This window comes from Bombus fervidus, chromosome 12, assembly GCF_041682495.2.
Source record: "Bombus fervidus isolate BK054 chromosome 12, iyBomFerv1, whole genome shotgun sequence".
NCBI lineage: Eukaryota > Metazoa > Arthropoda > Insecta > Hymenoptera > Apidae > Bombus > Bombus fervidus.
The window spans coordinates 6,760,205-6,781,416 of record NC_091528.1 but is presented as its reverse complement, the minus strand read 5'-3'; the positions used below and the strand labels follow the sequence as shown (position 1 = coordinate 6,781,416).

The 21,212-nt window shown below is 33.0% G+C and overlaps 3 protein-coding genes across 8 annotated transcripts in view; 1 reads left to right on the top strand and 2 right to left on the bottom strand.

Annotated features, from left to right (window-relative positions):
• The window catches only part of LOC139993228 (apyrase), a 13,708-nt gene extending 11,039 nt beyond the window's left edge, over positions 1-2,669 (bottom strand). The window contains exon 1 of one of the 3 annotated variants that reach the window (XM_072014750.1): positions 2,447-2,669. The gene's annotated coding sequence lies outside the window, so the exon portion shown is untranslated. Of the gene's footprint in view, positions 1-329; positions 581-804; positions 959-2,446 lie in introns of those variants that run through there. The other 2 variants (XM_072014749.1, XM_072014751.1) reach the window with 2 other exon arrangements.
• LOC139993223 (protein 5NUC) lies at positions 1,237-17,894 on the top strand. Of its 3 annotated transcripts, none has more exons than XM_072014737.1 (7): positions 1,237-1,381; positions 12,604-13,081; positions 14,374-14,605; positions 14,698-15,297; positions 16,742-17,179; positions 17,283-17,472; positions 17,575-17,894. In XM_072014737.1, exons 2-7 carry the CDS (start codon positions 12,912-12,914, stop codon positions 17,769-17,771), a joined length of 1,827 nt encoding a protein of 608 aa, XP_071870838.1. In that variant the 5' UTR covers positions 1,237-1,381; positions 12,604-12,911; the 3' UTR covers positions 17,772-17,894. The 3 variants fall into 3 exon arrangements, with proteins under 3 accessions (XP_071870838.1, XP_071870839.1, XP_071870837.1); XM_072014738.1 differs by lacking the exon at positions 1,237-1,381 and adding an exon at positions 1,531-1,670; XM_072014736.1 differs by lacking the exon at positions 1,237-1,381 and adding an exon at positions 6,836-7,231.
• Positions 17,748-21,212, bottom strand: LOC139993220 (SET and MYND domain-containing protein 4). Of its 2 annotated transcripts, none has more exons than XM_072014733.1 (6): positions 20,803-21,212; positions 19,502-20,696; positions 19,147-19,427; positions 18,845-19,003; positions 18,617-18,760; positions 17,748-18,537 (listed from the first exon to the last, which is right to left on the bottom strand). In XM_072014733.1, the coding sequence occupies exons 2-6, from the start codon at positions 20,565-20,567 to the stop codon at positions 18,292-18,294; spliced, it is 1,896 nt and encodes a 631-aa protein (XP_071870834.1). In that variant the 5' UTR covers positions 20,568-20,696; positions 20,803-21,212; the 3' UTR covers positions 17,748-18,291. The 2 variants fall into 2 exon arrangements, with proteins under 2 accessions (XP_071870834.1, XP_071870835.1); XM_072014734.1 differs by having other exon boundaries at positions 20,808-21,212.

Below are 21,212 nucleotides of genomic sequence, written 5' to 3'. Positions count from 1 at the left end.
TCCATATTTAATACTGATAACTTGCTCATACCATGTATCTCATATTGAAGCGAAATTATCATAAACATCATTAACATAAATATCATCGATCGAATAAAGCATCAGTTCATTGTTATATCAGCCGCTCGGAAGCCGTACTGATTAACTCCATAAATTACGAAACGAAGGAAATTGCTTTTAAAGTTACAATTTTTTAATACCCGGCAATTCACGCTAATTTGTGTATATTTTCTTGCAATAAATAAGCTCGTGGAAGCAAACAGCTCGTTTTATTGCCAAGTCCAATATCAATCACGTGTCCAAATATGTAATGAAATCGAGAAACTTACGAGAAGCGGAGTTGATCAGTTTGCCTTCCGAGAGACTCGTTTCGTACTTTTTCTCTGATCTTTAATAAAATACTCATGAACTTGTGTTTATACGACATCCGTTTCCTAGTTTTACTCGTAGAACACGCTATACAGCTTCGTTTTGCGAAAACCACCCAGGACACACTCTGTATATAAACGAAACGAAGGGCAAACTGTATGCAACAACCTAATATTAAGCACGAGTATGAATTTCATCGTACACGAATGTTATACTTTGTGGCTGAACCAGCGGGCAACGATAGAAGAAAAACTCCAAATGACGAAACAGTGGGAACAGAGTTACGGAAGGGAGCGCGAAATAATTGACACAATCTAATTTCTCGGCGGAAATGTCGCAATTTACCGCGTAATCGGTCGATTTGCCGAAACACGGCCATAATTAGCCGCAAAACGCGTCGCGATTAATCGAAAATTTAACAATCACGCAACACACCTGTCGGTCGTGAACGCTCGTTCTCAACTGTCTAGCTAACGAAAGGAACCACGTTTGCATTCCTTCCACGACCAGACAAATTCACTATCAGGATAATACAATGCTGGTTATACAACAACACACAATAAAAAATTCCGTGTCTCTTTTGTTACTCGGAACGTTCGTATCGGTGTAAACACGGAAATTTTTCGAAACTTTTACTTAAGATCGCTAATATTGTTCTTAGCGATTAAAACTCCGAAGTTGAGGTCTTTGCGTGATACGCCAACGTATATATAGATTGCTGTGTCTCTTTATTTCAAGGTTCTTTTTCTTATCAATCAATAGAATCAGTAGGAGGTAGGTTAATTAAATTGCAATTGGATTTTCTTGTTTAACGAGTCACGTGGAATGCTTTGAGACACACATTATTTGTCTCGGGATCCTGGATGACAGTCATATTCGTAGATGCTTAGCGTATTGCCGTATCGTTTCGTCGAGATAAATACGCTTAGTGACATTGTTTAGTGACGATCGTTAACGTCTCTGTCGATTAAATATCATCAGAACGTCGAAAATACGTGTGTTTGATATATAAGTAAGATTCGAATAATATTTTTTAATTAGAGTGGCTATAAAAAGGATTTGCACGTACCATTATCGTTCAGTGGAAGGTTCCTTTAAAAAATTCTACGTTTCATTTTCGTAGTATCAAATTTTTATAATATACATGAAAGTACTATTAGTTGACACAAAATTTGATTATACTTGATATAAACTAATTAATTATCTAAATTCCGTAATATGTACAGCGACATGCAGATTCTTTTTGTATCTACTGTGTATTAACCTTGAAATACTCTACTTTCTCAGAATCCTCTTGCATGGTAAGCTATTACTTAATAACATTGGTAAATTTACAAATTACAAGTTATAGCTTGTAGAATCCTATTGTATAAACAATTTTTACCATTTTATACGTTACAAATTAATCTCCGATATCATTAATACATTTCACAAGAGTTCATAGTAAGATGATTAACTTACAGCCGACTAATAACAAATTGTATAATAAAATAAATGTAAAATATGAGTAATGAAATGTATCCCATAAACATCTCGCATCGGGCGTCAAACATACCTATTGTCAAAACTGTTACAGATAGAATATTACTGCAAAATGGTATATTAACACTGATAACTTTTAACCTGTAAAACAACTTGTAATAATATCGTATACTTGCAAAAAGGATACGGGAAGTATAAGTAACAAAGAGCTTCTCTAGAAAATGGGTAAAACAAAAGCCAACAAGTGGTACAGTGTAGCTACCGTAGCGTTCCGAGATTAACATCATCCTAAAACTAAGAAACACAAAACATGCTGAAACTTTATCCTACAATTAACAACGAAGTGTATCAAAGAATAATTAAGAATATAAATTTTGAAGCGGCTGTTGCGCGTGAAGATCAAGGTTACACGATTACATTCTGGCCTCGATTGAAGCTGACCAACGATTCCACGAAGGCTTCGTCGAAGGTAGATTAACTAGTTTAGGGCAAAAAGAGACTGACTTATATGGATAAATGTGGATAAAAGGAGAAGGGTGGCAGGTAAAAGAATTTCGAACTAAGGGGCCCTCGAACAATTGGCGTGCTCTCTTACCTTAGGAATCCTTTTTATCTGGCTCAGTTTGTTCTTGTTCTTCGTACGAGCAGTATCCCAGCAATTGAAATCACTCGTGGCAGAAAGCGAAGTGTCTAACAACTCGATTCTTCGTCGATCATCTCGCCGAATGGAGGCGAATGATGCCTCTTTTAATCGTTAAACGGTACGAAGTTAATTATAGTTAGAAAAAATCGAAATGAGAAATTTCAGTCTTGTCCGTCCTCGCAGTTACACGTATCGCCACTATATTTGGACACTTGTAGGAACTTTCTGTGGGTTATATGTGTCATATGAAAGATTTGAGAGAGGAGGATACGACATGATATAATGTGGTCATCATCGAAATTGATAAGATTTAATCGACAAGATATTTGTTGAAAATATACGCTTCGTAAGGGATAAACAACTATTCGATCAGTCAATTAGGCATTATATTAACGATTACCGTGTAAACGTGTTTTAATTACGGTGCTCTTGAAGTATAAGCTTGAGTCTATTACGTCAATGCGTTTTTACGTGGTTACTAGTGTACTCTTTATCGCGTGTTTCTTTACTCGTGTAGAAACTGGTTGTTAAATTATTCGTACGATTTTTTTTTCTTGCGAGTTCGATAGAAAAGATAACTCCGTGTATAAAACAGATGGCGAAACGACCTCGATAAATTATATCCATGGAAAATCTCCCATACATCAAACAGTATATTTCAAAACTCGGCCCAATTAACCAACTAACGAACTTTGTATCATTTCGTTGAAACCCTTGCAAAATCGCTCGCTATTGCGTTTTCCCTTATCGTGATTTAAATCGATTTCTTGCTTCAGTAATATATATATACGTAATATTTCAACTGGCTTAAACAAACTAACAATTTTTAATAAATATGTTGAGAAAGAAATTAAATGATATTGAAACAGAATATATTAAGGAAGAAGAAATTCAATTATTTAAAATGTCTTTGATCGATTAAAGATCTACATATGTACGTTTGAGAAACGTTATATTATGTATATTACAAATTCAAAAGTATTCCAACATTTACTTGTTTTGCAAAAAAATGTACTTAGTTTAACATTCATTACTACGCATATATTACATCCGTTTAATAACATGCTTAAGTAATGCTGCTGATACAACTGGCATTTGAAATATTTCGATAAGATGACTGAACGTATAAAACAAAAGCGGTACCAGAGCAAATATCGCTATTTAGAACGAAGGCATTTTCGATAAAAGGAAATACAGATGGTATTTTAATAACGACGAGTGTGTTGATCATACAGTTACAAATAAATCAATTCGCAATGATCTTATTCTTCATAATCGCCTTAGCTACATAAAATATAATATTATAACAATTAAGTTGAATTTTGAAGAACAATGAAACCGATGTAATTATTACGATTTATTTAACTATTAGGTAACTTGACAACGTCTATCATTTCAAATTTTGCAATTTTATAAATTTTTAATCGAATCAAGAAAATTCTTTCGTGTTAACAACTACCTTAATGTACGCATCGATATTTTAATGATAAATATATGTTTAATATCAAACGTTAACAATTCAAATTTATATTCTGCTATTTCCATAAAAACGTAGTAAACGATGGTTTAATTATTAATTTACCATTAATTCTTCAGGTAAAATTCGCATAGCGTTATGGACGATAATGTACACTGGCAAATTCAGTCAACAGAAATTCGATTAAAAGTAATGTAAGATCCGTGTTGTCGCGTATTTTTCATGCAAATATATATGTACGTATAAAGTATATTAATGCGAGAACGCGAAGCTTTTTACGGTCCCGCTTTACTATCGATAAGAACGCAATCAGTAGGCTTTACAATCGTCAACGTTATCGTTGCTATTGTATATGTACTTGTTATTTCTTCTATTATTTCTTTTTTACGCCTAAGCAACCAACGAAGTTATTTCCTTTGAACGTCACACATTCAATTCATCGATTTCATACTCAAATGTCATTTTCGAGATAGTCGCATTGGTGAAATATATGCATATACCATAATCGAAGTTGGCAAATGCAGATCATACAGGAAAAATATGATACCTCCATATCTGGTAACTTGTTTATCACTTTTATGTGATTATGTTACGTGGTTAACCATTTTGACGGACGAGAAAAAGTATCTTAATACGACATACAATTAAAAAATTATCTGACAGATTCAAACATACCAAATTGAGCAATCAGTTTATTCACGTATTACCTTTCATGATAAAATTTATAATTTATAATCTTTAAATAATTCTCATAACGTTATATACAATACGATACGATGAATATTTCGTTTAAAGAAATTGGAATACGTTGAACAAAGATTATGCAAACATACACGGGGAACATTTACGAAGATCGGAATATTTATCGAAAAAAATTCTGTCATATATAGCTACAAGATACTGTCAAAAATATATTATATAAATATTTATAAAAAATATAATATATAAATATTTAGTACGATGAATATTTCGTTTTGAAAAATTATAGTGGATCGAACAAAAGTGAAAGATGCTAGAGTATTGCTTTCCTAAGGGAAATAATCTTTTAATTGCTACTTCGCAAAAGACGAGAATTGCGACTCGTCGCATCTTCAGCCGTGATCTTCAACCATCCTCTGTTTGCCTCGAAGAGGCAAAGTGAGAAGAGACGAAGTCAAAAGAGAAGAAACGTCGCTAGTCGATGCCGCGCATCCTGGCGCGATGACAAAATCGTTCTATATTCGAGTTCTGACCATGTCGCTTAATAAAGCAGCGACTGTGATCGAGTAACGATCCGCAAGGCGAATCTTCTACCGGAAGATGAGTGCATTGTCATCCTCGTGTACCGTAATTCGCAATAAGGTGTTATTGATGCACTTATTTGATCACAAAGTGGCATTACGTAAACACAGAAGAGTTCTCCTTGACTCTTCGATATAATTTCGAATTTCTATTAAAATGGTAAAATTTCGAAACAGACGAATGCAAGTTGTTCAAGTTCCTGTTTAACGTTGTCGAAGTGACAGAAATATAAGAAATGTGAAGAAATACGAAAGAAAGACAGAAAACGATCCGAAGCGTGACGACTCTGTGTGAAATCTATTGACAAATCATTTGGATTTTCGTTGCCTCGAGATTTATTAAATTTAATGAACGATCTGATAACGGACTATCGAGAGATAAAACGGCCGTTATTTCTCGTTTAAACCGTACGATGAAAGAAAATGGTGTTATTCCTTTTAAAATTAAGTAGCAATGAAAAAATAGTATAGAACAGAGATATTATTCTGTATCTATAGAGATGATAACACAAACAAAAGGAGAGATATATCTTTAATAAAGTGGAAAATTTTTAATACTCGAAATAAAAATACGCGAATTAGTGATATTATCGCACATTTACTCTACAACCAGAAATATTTTTGCGATCGTATCGAACGACGTGACGCTTTATCATGGGTAAGATCGTATGCATACGACAATTAAGTTGAGAATAATCGGAGCGATTTTTATAAAGACCATGTGCCAACAGAATAGATACGCTCGTACGCTGGTCAATTTATTTCATTTTCTATTTTTATTCTATATATATTTTCATTACATTTATACGTTATGCATTATGCATAGTTTATGATCACGTCGTGTTCACGAGGTAAAGTCAAATGTGAACGTATATATTTAGCTCTGAAAAGGAATAAAATCAAAACGATCTCAACTACCTCTAATCGATCAAACAAACTCGTTTGCGAGTCTACCATTGAACTTTAAAATCACCAATCAACCAGCTTGCCAAAAACTACAACGCTGAACTGACACAATCGATCGCTCGTTCGAAAGGAAGGTACTAAGAAATTATGTAGTATATATATATTTGGATAATTTTCAAACTTTCACAAAATCAGTACGAAAACTATTATACTAATGATTTTGTATATTTTCCAGCTCTAGCAAACAAATTTTAACAGATTGTTTTTAAATTAAATAATGTCATACGTAATATATGTAACTTCAAAACGTTAAAGCTTTATGGTATCTATCGATGAATAATGTATCGGCAATTTGTGAATTCTCTTCATAGAATAACAACTATAATAGACGAACTTCCATCACTACGATTCTCAGCCTCTAAACTTCTAACTGCTCTAACTTCTAACTTCTAGCTGCCTAAGAGAATTGGAAAGTTAGCCTGTTAATCGAGAAGATCAAGCTAATTAGATCGCCACTCTCTTGGCCATAATAATCCCCTTATCTAATTTCGCATTTTTAAGAGTCAGGATCGATCCAACTGAAATTAATTTCTCCCTATCAAATTTGAATTCCGTGATTCTAAAAATCCCTTGAAAAGACAACCACGCGCAATTTACAGGTGAAAATTAAAAACTGCCAAGATACAAGAAAAATTCAAATTTCACGCACGTTCGTCGTTTATCGTTCACCGTTCACCGCACGTCAAACAGATTTTTCCAAAAGCTGCCTTCCCATCTTTTCCACGTCGAGGAAGAACCACGTGTACTCGGCAGAATTTGCCACCGTCTCAACCGGTTTACTCTGAAATCCACGAGCCGGAGGAGCAATTCGTGGATGGATCGGGGGACAAACTGAGGCGGCTCGAGGTTTTCGGTCTACGATCGTGTTCAGTCGACGTCGGTCGCTCGGCAAAATCGGTTCGTTAGCGGAAACGCAACTTCATCGCCGTCGTGCACTCGACGTCGTGCTCGAGTCAGCCGTGTGATCGTTGTGTAAGCAGCAGCCAACTTTCATCGCTCAGACGAGATCCATCGGTGAGTGATTGGCATCAGGATCTCTCCTCGTTACGAGGAGTGAGATATTTTTAGTTCGACAGTCGGATGCATTCGAATGAGCGCGCACCGGATGCTTGATCGTTCCTCGATAGATCATTCTTCTTTAAATCGCTTCTATTGAGTACAGTATACGACGAAATCGAATTACGTGTTACGAAAGGGGTGAAAATTTGGAAATTTGTTGAACAATGGCGAAGATGACAAGTGGTACATGGACATCGAGTGATTTGTGAAGATTTCTTGTTGTCACGTCGTAAGATATAGTACGTCTTTGGATCCTTTTAAAATTTCGTTCGAGTGACTCGTGATTAATGCCAATCGATCATGTGGTTCAACGCGGTACGATTGGCGCGGTATTTTTATTATCTTTAGTTAAAATATCTAACTAGCATATTTTCACTTTTCAAGGTACAAACAGAGGCTTAGGAAAAACTTTGTGTACTTACCGTAGGAAACTTTAATAAACAGATTAGCATTTGTCAGGATTAGATTATCAATTAGGTCTTTATGTCAATCGATATGATTGGCTTCAGATTTTTATCTTTCGCGATTGCTGAAAACATTCAAGTTTTCTAACAGAATTAACGTGGAATTTTATCTAGGCAGAGATACGTTTATGTACACATATATATTTTTATAATCTTGTATATATAATACATTTAGATAGATCTAGTATTATATGAACAGCACACGAAAGGAACATTACAAGTACATTTTTATTAATTTCTTAATTTCGAACAATATATTTTTTTATAATTCAGAAATATAAGTTTCCTGAAAATAACTAACAAATCTATGAAATTTTATAAACAATCGGGTGAAGAATCATTTTTTAAATGTTCCTGTATCGTGTATTCATAGGACGTAAAAATACACATTAAATTCTACAATCAATTGAGATGACAATTTTGGGAACATAGAATTGATTTTTAGATTAAAAAATTGCTTATTTCTTGTTTGCGTGATCTTTGTATGTATAGTTAGAAACTAGCCCCTTCGATCGCCACATTCACTCTGTTACGAATTCTCAATTAAATAGCGATCGATCAGGTTCAACCGATCGGTTGATATCGCGAACCTTGAATGAGATTAACACTTGAGATGGAGGTAAATTAAATATATCGAGTATTAATATGGTTTGGTAATTTATTTGCACTTTTAGTATATAGGAAGAGTTTTAGTATATAGGAACAGTACGACACTCCGATGAAGACTATTGTAAAATGTTGTTGCTCCTCTCACCAAAAGCTCCGTCTCGCCCTTATATTCTGACTTTCCGTCCCCTGATTTTCCATGGTTTAATTGTACTCTTGTGGGTGCGTATCCTTCGGTATTGCCAGCTGTTTAGCTTTGCCCTGACCCATCGGGCACTTAAGATGTCTTTTAGCCCCTTAATGAGGTCTGCATCGTAAAATTTACAACTTGGGGAGATAGGCAGTTCGAATTTTCCCAAAAAAGGGAAATGTGTTGTCCGAGTCATAAACTGACGGCCACTCCAAATCCCGAACACATCTAACAATGATAAAGAACACCCTTTATCACTTGTCATGAGCATCACGCACGTCTTTATTACGCTTTAATATTTTAAGATCTTTAATCTAATAGTATGCTTTCTGTCGTAGACGCTTGTCGAAGTTCTTATCAACCGTGGTTTTAATGGCTTGTTGTTAGTTTAAGCTGTTTCGCGATTCAGCGAAGTATAACGTTTTATATTTTAGATTGTCGCTGCTGACTGTTGGTTGTTGACTTGAGACAAAATCATATTATACCTTGCTCTTAAAGCAAGAATATCTTTCCGATTTGCGTGATATTCGCTGGCTCACGAAAGTATAATACTAGAAATGAACTTGCTATAGAAAACTTTTGTCTCCATATCGTGTATATGTTATATATAAAACATTTTCAAATTTTATTAACACCGTAATGAAATACGATTGTCACGATTATGTTGGTAAAATTTGAGACCAATATGAGAACATATATAGAAATTACAAGATATTTATTGCGATTATTAAATATATTATTTCAATACGTTATTACAAGTGTCAAATATAGTATTTAAATGTGTTATTACAAATATTAGATATGGTATTTAAATATGTTATTACAAATATCAAATATGTTCGCACAGAATATCAAGATCTATTAATGTATAATCAATTATTCGCGTACTTTTATATATACTTTCAGTTTTGTTTCAAACTTTCCCAGTATTAACTATGGTATTCGAGTCCCACAACGATGCCAGTGAGACTTCAAAATGTTTCGTATAAAACAGATGATATATTCATGAAAGTCTTCTGTAAATATTCAAATCATTTCGCGAAACTTCTACGTTTGAAAATTTAATGATAGATTCTATTCTATGATCCCATGAGAAGATAAACATAGTTACATATAGATATGCTATCCAGTTTTTTAATCTGTAGCAATTAAATGGAATAACGGAGGCTTCGTTTGTTCGAATGAAAACCAGTTCTCATTGAACGGAACTCGATGAGGAAATAGAAAACGCGTAATAGATAGACATCTGCCGTATTTAAATCGTATCGAGTGATACGAAGGCCATTTCATTCAGAAGTTACATTCGTTAAATTAATACAAACCGGGTATAATTGATCTATTTTTTCCAATATGAGGAAGTACAGCGTATCAGTTAGACGTGAAACAAAACAAGGCCGTGTAGGTGATTTGCCATTATCATTTTTCTAATGCAACGCTAAATAACTCGTTATGTAACCGTATTTATCGCAAGTGCCACCTTTCTAAGTCCTAAATGTGAAACGCTCACAGCTAATTGTGGTCAATCGTTTCCTCGTATACATTTGTAGGAAATACATTTTACATGTGCGTTTAGAGGGAATTTGAAAATGCAGAATTGCACAAAATGTACATGATAAGTGCGCAGAACGTATGTAAAATATTCAACATGTACTTTAGACAGAGCAATTTTCTGTACTCTTTTACCTATAAGTATTTTCAAACGTATGAATTTGCATAAAAATCTAACAGTCTAGTAATAGCAATCGTATCAAAGCGTGCAAATTAACGATGAATCAATAATTAGAAACAACAGTCACTACCTTTTTATGAAACTTTGAATTTACGAATCAGACTACAGTGCTAAATTGCGTTTTCCTCTTACCTTTCACTTTACTTTTGAAATTGTCAAATTCGTTGTTTCAGTATCACCGGTCGTATTATATTTAGTAAAAAATTAAAAAACTTATTTAGTGTTTAATTATACAGTGCATGTGTGTATAATTATATAATTATATGTATAGTTATATGGTGTAATGTATATAAAAATTATATAGTATATTAATTGTATAGTAATTATATAGCATAATTTAATTAAAAATTAAATATTAGGAGATAAATTTATTGTAATTCCAGCCTCCGTGAGACCATAAAGTGGACTTGCTTTACAATATTCCTTATCAGCACTCCACACCATATCTCTGAAAGTCATTTTAGTCTTAGACCTTCTTAATCTGATGTACAATTCAGAAATTGAAGAATTTGGAGACAAACAACTTGTTGGCGGAATTGTAGAAGGTTTTACAATAACAAACATCAATAATAGTATTACATATTGGCTTTCGGAAATCAATATCGTTTCTTATTTTACCTTAGATAATACTGATATATTTTATACGACCTTATCCCTTTGTTTCTTAGAAAGCAGCAATCAAATATTTTCATATTAATAGAATTCATAAAATGTGTGTCAGTTACAAAATTGCATACTATGCGAATTTTAAAAAGCCAGCACAACTAAGGATATTTTTAAAAACGTTCGTGAAATACAGGACATGTCCTAAGCGTGAGAAAATATCAAAGACACATTTTTAAAAGAAAATTGTCTAGTAAAAAATTCAATGGTAGTAGGCAAATAGAATCAGCGTTGAATGAGTTGTTTGACTCAAAATTTCGAGAGAAAAATAGGGAAAAATAGGGAAAGATCATAGAAACCGATGGTCGAAATTGACGATTAGAAATAAACATCAATAGGTTTTAATTCTTTTCGCTGTAAGTTATTAATCAAAAGCCGACGTTACTTATAGGAGAGCCTAATACTATTACACGTAGCTGCGATAACTGTAGAGGATAAAATCATTGCAAATTGATTCGCCGTAATTCTGTAATCAAAATGCATCATATCAGGAATATACCGATACCCGGATACTTTTAAGCGGTGATGTATATTACGCATAATGCGTGTGAGTGGAATTTTTGCTTACTCAGGATAAAAAATGTCGGCATGCGTGAAATAGAAGTGTAAATAATAAATACATGCCGACGAGGTACCTCAAAAAATGTCAGGTACCGTTAAACAATTTCTGGATCCGATAAAGCAATCAGTACTTGCTTTGTCAGCGGCACAACTTGCAGCTTAGACGGCTAGAAAATTTCTATCGAGCTTCGTCTAAATTCTGTATCGCAAAATTAAAAGTAGGCAAATTAGCTCTTTTTCGATCTTCGAATTTTTTGTCTCGATCTCGCTTTCACTTCGGTGAGAAAAAAAAATTGTCAATGTTTTAAGAAGTCATTATCGTACGATTGTCGAAACGGTTCTTTCGTATTTCTCTGGAACTTGAAGATCTTCGAATATGCAAGAATTTGACGAAAATGCCACGCTTTTTCTAAGATAGAAAAATATGTATCGGTTGAAAACGATTCAGTCAGAAGACAAATAACAGAATTGGATAGTAAAGTATTCACACGGATAATCGGAATACACGTGATTGATTATCGAAAGGATATTTAAGTCATTTACCGTTGTGCAAGGAATGTTGTGCAAGGAAATTATATTTACCCATGTCGTGGATGACAGTACGCAATTATTGCCTCGTCGTTCACCTCGGTAAACTACTTTTTTAAGTCCTTTACCTTCTTTTCGCGACTTTCCTCCCAAGTATCCTCGATCCAGCTGATTCATTATTAACACTTTCACTTATTATTAATTAATAACTAATATTAATTAATTCGCTGAACCATAAATGAATCTATCTTCGATAAATTCATCTAATCTATGTCCTCGTTACAAAACCATCCTAAAAATTGTATCTCCACTATCAACGATTAGGCTCTAGGATTTTTTGCGTTTATGACAAAACTACAAATGCGCAAAATAATATTTCCGAGGAACACATGATGGATAATTTGTAACAGTCCTCAGGAGATGTAAGTTCGTTAAAATAGTGGAGATTATTTCTCGTTACGTGAGAATTCTGCGCGGTATTCAACGAGAAGTAATTTAACGACAAAACCTCGTTTACAATAAAAATTAACGAGCTAGACGATAGCGGATAGTCACGATGCATCTTTTTCTTTTCTTGGTTTAATAGAAAATCCAGACAAAGGATCCTGGCGACTTCCTCGAAAACGAGAAACCTAATGATCCAGAAAATGAATGGATTGTCTTAAAACGAAACGGCTGATCGTTAAAACGAAGGAGAAAAACGGGACAGATAATAGAAAAGAAAGGAATATTAGTCAGCGATGAAACTACGAATCGGACAAGGTCGCAATTGGTGAACCAATTTGTCCCCTTCCTCTCCATTCTTTCTGGCTGATAGCCACCACGATACCCAAGTCGCTTGCCTTATTACATTTAAAACAACCGGTTAACGGAACAGTGTGAAATTGGACGAGAATGCAGCCGAAGCGTGAACAGCCGTGTGACAAAATGCTCGTCGCTTGGATCATGATTACGACCGTTCTGGCGTTCTCCGGTGAAGTCCTCGGCAACCCTGTGCCTACGGAACCCCAGGAATCTGAGGGACTCACCCTTCGAATCATTCATACCAATGATATGCATTCGAGGTAACTGGTTTTTATATTCTTCTTCCGCTTCTCTTTCTTTTTTATTTCTTTTTTTATTTTTTTACTTTTTACAAAAGGAGAATTCGAGAGGAAAGATATCTTTGATTTTCTAAAGAATATATGGATATCATAAAAGGATACGTCTCGTATCTTTACAGGAGGAAGAAATATAGAAAAACAATGCGTACGTATATGCTGAATTTGTTCAAATTAATAGTTAGCGTGATTATTAATTTTTATCACAATTTCTTACTTTTGCCTCTTTCTTTATTTATTTCTTTATTTATTTCTTTCTTTCGTTATTTAAACAAAAAAAAAAAAAATGAACGAGTAAAGATAAGAAACATCTACAGTCGCGAATTGTCTAATAGAAATAATCGTCGGAAATTATTCGCTTTCGCCACAACGTTTCCCTGTTATCAGACTTATCTTTGTAAAAATCGTTCTATAAAAAAGAAAAAAAATAAGATAAGAGATTGATTTTATCGCAATTAGTCGACTTTTATATTGATTCGAACAGCAGAAACTCTGTAGTTTCCGCAATTAAAAGAAATAAGATAAAAAGATAGATGTTGCGAAAGGTTTTCAAGATGCACAGACATCGAGTAGCATTCTTATTGCCGTATTTCTCCATTGTTTCACTTCGATCGTCCCATTTTATGTTCGTCCATCTTCTAAAAATTTCCAGACGTAGAAATACGAATAAGACGCACATTTGCGTAAATATCCCCAATCTAACAGTCTGTTTGTTTCTCGCGGACTGTCGCTATTTGTTGCGTTTAGTAAATTTTTCAATACGCTCCATCGTAAATTATTTTAGCTAAATATTCAAATGGTCAAAATATCGGCGCTACGCGATCGCAACGCATCGACGCTAATTACAAACAACGTAACGATAACTAATACTCCATGTGCGATTTAAACGTTAGTTTTCACGTTAATTATCCAGTGAAATACTTTCGCCTATGAAGGCGATACGAAAAAAAGTCAGTTTGTTTTCGCGATGATCTTCTAATTTCGATGATATTCAATCTCTCAGTCTAGAAAGTAGTGTGTTTTAATATACTTGGTATTATATTCCACTGTTTATCATGCCACTAATAACGAATCGAGTAGTCTGTTTTCAAATGCAGATTACTTATAAATTATTCATAATTGAATCTAGCCAATTACAAGGCAAATTAGAATATCAGCTTGACTCAGATACGTCCTTTTAACTTGAACAATTGACTTGTTAATTACAGTATTAATCTGTCAATTAGTCTAAAAAATTGTCCGATTAATGTTCACAGATTCGAGCAAACATCAAGATTATCAAGCATTTGCTCGAAGAAAGAAGCAGAGGAGAATAAATGCTATGGTGGATTCGCGAGAATAGCTACTCTGGTTCGACAAGCCAGAAACTCATCGGTCCCGTGTCTCTTCCTCAACGCTGGCGATACTTATCAAGGATCTATGTGGTTCAGCGTGTACAAATGGGAAATTGTAGCCAAATTCTTGAATCTTCTAGCTCCAAATGTCACGGTAGAGTATCTCGTGTGAAAATACTTCCGTACTATCCATCCATACCGTCGATCTTTTATCGTTCTCTATTTTTTTCTGTCACAAAATTACAGAGTTTAGGAAACCACGAGTTCGACGATAGCGTGGAAGGTTTAATACCTTTCATCCAGAACGCCTCGTTCCCCATAGTCACTTCGAACCTAGACTTAAGCAAACAACCAGATCTGGCAGCCACGAAGTTAAAAAACAGTACAATTCTAACCGTAAATGGAGTAAAAATCGGCGTAATCGGTTATCTAACACCAGATACTAAAATAATTGCCAGCACGGAAAACGTGATTTTCTTAGACGAAGTGGAGAGCATTCGTAGAGAAGCAAAACAATTAAAAAGCCAGGGTGTGAACATATTGATCGCTGTGGGACATTCTGGATTTGAGATGGACAAGAAGATTGGTCGAGAAGTGGAAGATATCGATATAGTGATCGGTGGACACACGAATACTTTCCTTTATAATGGCATACAACCGGATTTGGAGGTACCAGAAGGTTTATATCCAACAGAAGTAATACAGAAAAGTGGAAGAAAGGTTTATGTGGTTCAAGCTTACGCTTATACTAAGTATCTTGGCAATCTTACGGTGACCTTCGATGACAAGGGAGAAGTGACTGATATTAATGGCAATCCTATTCTTGTAGATAGCAGTATTGAACAGGTGAGCGTTAAATTTGTATACATATATCAGAAATTATTGTCATCTATATTATTTGATATCAAAATCGGATCTTCTTTTGATGTGCAATTATATAAATCCATATCTCGTAATGAAATTGACAACATTATCGATGCAAATATATATATATATGTGGTAATATAGGTATGTAAGGTTTGTAACAATAAAAAGGCAGCTCTAATATTTTAATTATATTTATTGGAAGAAGAAGGGAGATTTCATATTCAAAAGAACAAAAGTTTATTATTATCATTTTAAACGATGGTTGACTAATTACTTGACATTTTAAAAAGTAATTTGATTTTGGTTGATATTGAATTGATTCTTATTAGTTTTCTCAAATTATTGAAAAGTAGATCTATAGCTCCTTAATGCAGCAATACCTTTATACACACGTCCCGATAAACTGTACAAGGATAACGATAAGAAAGAATTAGAGATCAGTGCCATCTATTGAGTGTTCGAACTTAGTTCGAAAATCGAGAAATGTTAACAGGAACATAGAATACTCGAGGAAGTCATTGAATTTCTAGTGTGATGTCACAGACAAGGTTCGCACTATTATATGAGAAAGATAAAAAATAGAAGTTACCAATTCGATTTAGATATGCTCCTAATATATTAGCCCTGTCCGTAACAGAATATTATAGACAAGAAAAGTTCATCGCTAAACTGTTCTAAATTCCATTGCATCATACATAGAATGCGATAGTTCTTCATAAAATTTTGTTAACTCTGCTATTATTGTTGCCATATACTATAACTTCTTTGAGAGATATTGTAGAACAATTTTTTGTTAGCAATTATTAAAATAAAAGATTATTTTTTAAGTTATATTTGAATATTAAATAGATGTATCATCTCTACAATGTGATTCTAAAAGTGTAGAAATTATACTTAAAAATCAAGTAATTGGATCATTTTCAATACCGATTTTATTTTAATCATCTCTACTACAACCACTTTTCGGCTTCAGAAATTTTATTTTTCCTTAATCAGGCTATAGGAAGTATGTATTAGGAGTATGTAACCAGAGGAGGTGGTTTATATTCTCTGTCTCTCCCAAAACATTTACTTTCCTTATTCCTGACTTCATTTGAAGGATTTCGGCTACATCTTTTTACTTACACGGATTCTATGCTCCTATTAACATATCATGACTTTCACAATGTACTTTTATAATAATGATTAGAATATGAATTTTTATGCAAACTCATATTCTTGAGAATATGATTAAAAGAATAGAATCTCCTTATAGATCTATAACAAATCCGCAGATTAATAATAATTATTGCTTGTTATTATCGAAAAACCATGTTATACAATACATTCAACAATGTGCACTCATCAATTAAATAGAACCAGTAATATCAAACAAACTAGAAATTATATTAATTATATAATTGTTTGTTTTGTTTCGTAATAGGCGAAAGATATTTTAAACGAATTAGAACAGATGAGAGATGCTATCGATAATATTAGCCTAAGAATACTCGGAATGACACGAGTCCTTCTCGAAGGAGATAGTAAAGTTTGTAGACTAAGAGAGTGTAACCTGGGCAATTTAATCACAGATAGCATGATTGATTACAATGTTGGTGAATATGCAGACCAATCCAGTTGGACGGATACTGCAATAGCTATTCATAATAGTGGCAGTATCAGAAGTTCTATCACAAGAGGCAATGAAGATAAAGTCACCATGGGTGATGTTCTTAACGTGCTACCCTTTCATAACACTATCCTAAAAGCTTCAATGACTGGAGAATTGTTATTGTCTGTATTAGAATGGAGCGTTTACAATCTAGACAAGGATAATACTGCTAATCTCTTTGGAGCATTTTTGCAAGTTTCAGGACTTCAAGTATGTGATTAAATATACATAGCTTTGTAGTTATTACTATAAATCAATAATTCAATATTGTTAAACAGTAATTAATCATATTACTTTATTTAAATGACTACAGGTGGTCTATGATTTAACTCAGCCAAAAAATTCAAGAGTAGTTTCAGTAGAAGTATTGTGTGCATCCTGTGATGTTCCAACATATAACAGACTTGAAAAAAATCGAACTTATAATGTACTTCTGACTGACTTCTTGCAAAGCGGTGGTGATGGATATTCTATGCTAAAGGATCTCAAAACCACATCTCTCGGTACATTTATATAAATTTTGTTAAATATAATTTTTTAAATGAGTTACTTGTCGTTTAACAAGCTGTTTAATAAACAATGTAACGACGCACTTTCTTTTATAGGTGTCACTACATCAAATACATTAATGATGTATTTAGAAAAACATAGTCCTGTACATCCTGCTGTTGAATGGAGAATTACTTACTTCAATAATCATTTCCAAACAATTTGTACCACTTGCAGTGGTACAGATAGTATATACCACTCAATAGGATTAACGATTTTATTACCAATATTCAGTTGGCTGCTAGCAAGATAGATCCTAATGCGTAGGATATATTTTGAGGAATTGACATTCAGTATTTTGAAAGTTCATAATTTATACCAATTTTTTATGCACTTTCTACCTTTTTCACTACCTCAAATATATGCTATAAACTGTTCCCTTTGAAGCTCAGTAAGAACACCATTGCAATATCCATATAATTATTCGGTTTCAATGAACATACTTTAATCATTATTTTAGTTACTATCCAACCTTATCGGCAATTAAACATTATAACATTTGTATAGCTTTACAGGTATTTTATTTTTTCGATCTCTGTCAATTTGTACTTAATAAAAATAATACAATACATATTTTATATGTCAATATATAAAATGTTATTGATATCAAATACACATTGACGTCGTATTCATAGCACATATATTTTTAATATATACAAATATATAATATAAATATATATTATTATAAATAAATAGTTTAAAACGCACATTTATTTTTCTCTAAAACATATTAAAATTCTGTTTTGTATAAATTTTATCATATAAGACGTTACTTACAGTTCAGGAATTTCAAGCCGATTTCCATTTAAATCGTAGACACGCTTCAAAGTTTCTACTACGTGATTCATTTCTTCACACGGCATTGGTACCAATTCATATAGTACTTCAATCATTTTTAACAAATCATCAACGATATGTTTATCCGATATATTTCCTTCTGTTGCAATATTGACATATCTATTAAATTTTCTTAACACATGTCTAATCCTGTTCTTATCTTCCTCCTTCGTAACTAAATCCTATAAAATAATAAATCGCAGAGGTAAATAATAGTACAAAGTAATACTTTAAAATATACCTAATTAGCTAATAACTTACTCTGAAAGATTTTACATCATAGTATAGTGGCCAATCCTCTTGACATGCTAAACAATTACACTTAAAATAATACTGTTTCAAAAGTTTTTTTTGTCTCACAGCTTTTGGTGTAATAGCATAATGTTGAGTATAAATATCATATATCTTAAAAAGAAGAATAAAAAATTTGTGAATGGCAAAACATTAGTATCACAATGTACTATTTATGTGTCACTTAAATATATATACCTGTTCACCTTCTTCAATAGGATATACAGCATAGATAATATTATATTCAGACCTTGAATTCCTGAAGGTATTTGGATTACAACTGTGATTAAATAAGCTACAGAATGGCATAGCTGCAATACCACGTTCAACTGCCTCTAATTCACATTCCTCAGAGAACTGCAAATAGTCATTTACATTAATTATCTATTATGTCCTAATGTCATCTACCGAAAATTGGCACGAACTTTCCGAGCAACCCAATATTAATAATTTATGACAAAAAAAAGTAATTACACTAAAGCAATATGAAAATCACATACACTATGAATATTACAAGGAATCAGTTGCTGATGTCTTAAAATAAGACCACCAACAAATGTAACATCAGCATTTTTTATTAACACAGATAAATCTTTGCTTAATGGATTTCCAAACATATTAGTACATGTTGCTACAAAATATAAAATAAAGCTTGCATCTAAAGATCTTCTAAAGAGATCTTGTACTGAACGTTTTTCAGTATTAGTCACAAGACCTAATAAACTCCTATATTTATCACTAGGAAAAGTTCCATTTTTAGAAAAACCTTTTGTTCGAGAAGCTGAAAAGAATGTAAGAAAATACGAAATTAACACTTATATTAATTTCATCATGGTAATGTGTATAGTTATTTACCAACACAACTATCAACTTCTTTTAACTCCTTCCTTAGTTCTTGTATATTTGTAGCTTCTCTCACAGCCTGAATAGCTAGTCTTAAACTAAACAGATCTAATTTGACAAAATTCATCTTTAACATAGAGGGAAATACTGCGCATTCAATATCATGATACTTCTTCCATTCTATGACCTTACATTCCTCTGAACAATACATAGCATATGTACAGTGCTCACAAGGTATATTGGCCCAAGACACCTCCAAACAATTTGAACAATGTGTATGTATATTATCAGGTGTTAATATTAATGAGTATGGCTTTTCTACTGCAATTACTTCACCAGGTCTTATTTTACGAGTAGCTACAATATGTCTACCATATTCTTCATTATACTTTATAGTTACTGCATCAGAAGCACAAGGAACTTCAATATTATGAGTTTTTATCTTAGGAAGCGGTGGTTTTTTTATGGTATTCTGTTTCTTCAATTTTTGAGATGCTAAGTTGTATTTTATATTATTTAGTTTTTTACTTAATTTTTTTCGGTTGATATCATCTAAAGACATCTTTTCCAACCAATATTGTGCTTCTTTTATGGCATCTTCCATATGAGGATGTTCCAATGCATTTAAACACTCAACTTTTCTTATACAAAGCTTAGCACGTAAATTATCTGGATATGTGAGTGCTAGTGCTCTATCTATGTCTTGAATACATAACTCATATTTATGTAACTTTATTAGAACAGCAGATCTGTTGGCATATGCCAGAGCAAGTTGTTCAGATGGATAAGGAGCATAAGCTATGCTTTTTGTATACAATTTTAATGCATTCACACATGTATGATTTGTCAATAACGTTGAAACAAATAGTTTATTACCTTGTTCTCTCAATTTCTCAGATTCCTTTGCATCTTTTATATCACCACAAGCTTGTGGAATTATATTATATTCTAGCATAACATTAAGAGAAAATACTATACGTTCTTCATCTGTACATAATGTTTTGTATTTACTAATCAAATATTTATGTTTATTTGCAGCAATTATTTTTGCATTTAGTGTATGTAATACTTTCTCCATCCTCTTTCTTTTTTATTGAATAACGTTATCATAAAAATACATATGTATGCATATGTAAATTAAAAAATAACTATGGCTAGTATTGAACGGTAAGACGCAAATACTCGTTATTGTCACACATTAATGTACCTGTTACACAAAAAAATTTAGATACAATATTGTATACAGGATATTTTTACGGTAATATTAATAAACATCGCTACTGCTCGACTATGTAACAATAAGCTATTTTTACCTCACGAAATCAGAGTCATCGTAATTTCACGTTAACTGATCGCGTCTCAGGACCGTATCTAACCAGTTCTTAAGAAAAATAGAGTTTCAGGAAATCTTAAGTGTTCCTCATTAAGTGCAAGTGTAATACTTTAGAACCTAGTACAAAATATGGAATTGATATTTTATTAAAACAGACATATTCGGTTTTACTGAACGAAATTACTTCCAAAAACTAATAGGAATAGCAACGGTCAATGAACAAGGCAAAACATCGGTCAAATAACGCACTATTGTAGGTTCAGGGATAATTACGGAGACATTACAGTTTGTACCAAAAGGATTAATTAATTTTAACAAAATATGCGTAAAAATATATCCATCATTTTGTCTCTATAATCTACTGAGTGTTATATTATTAGACTACGCTTA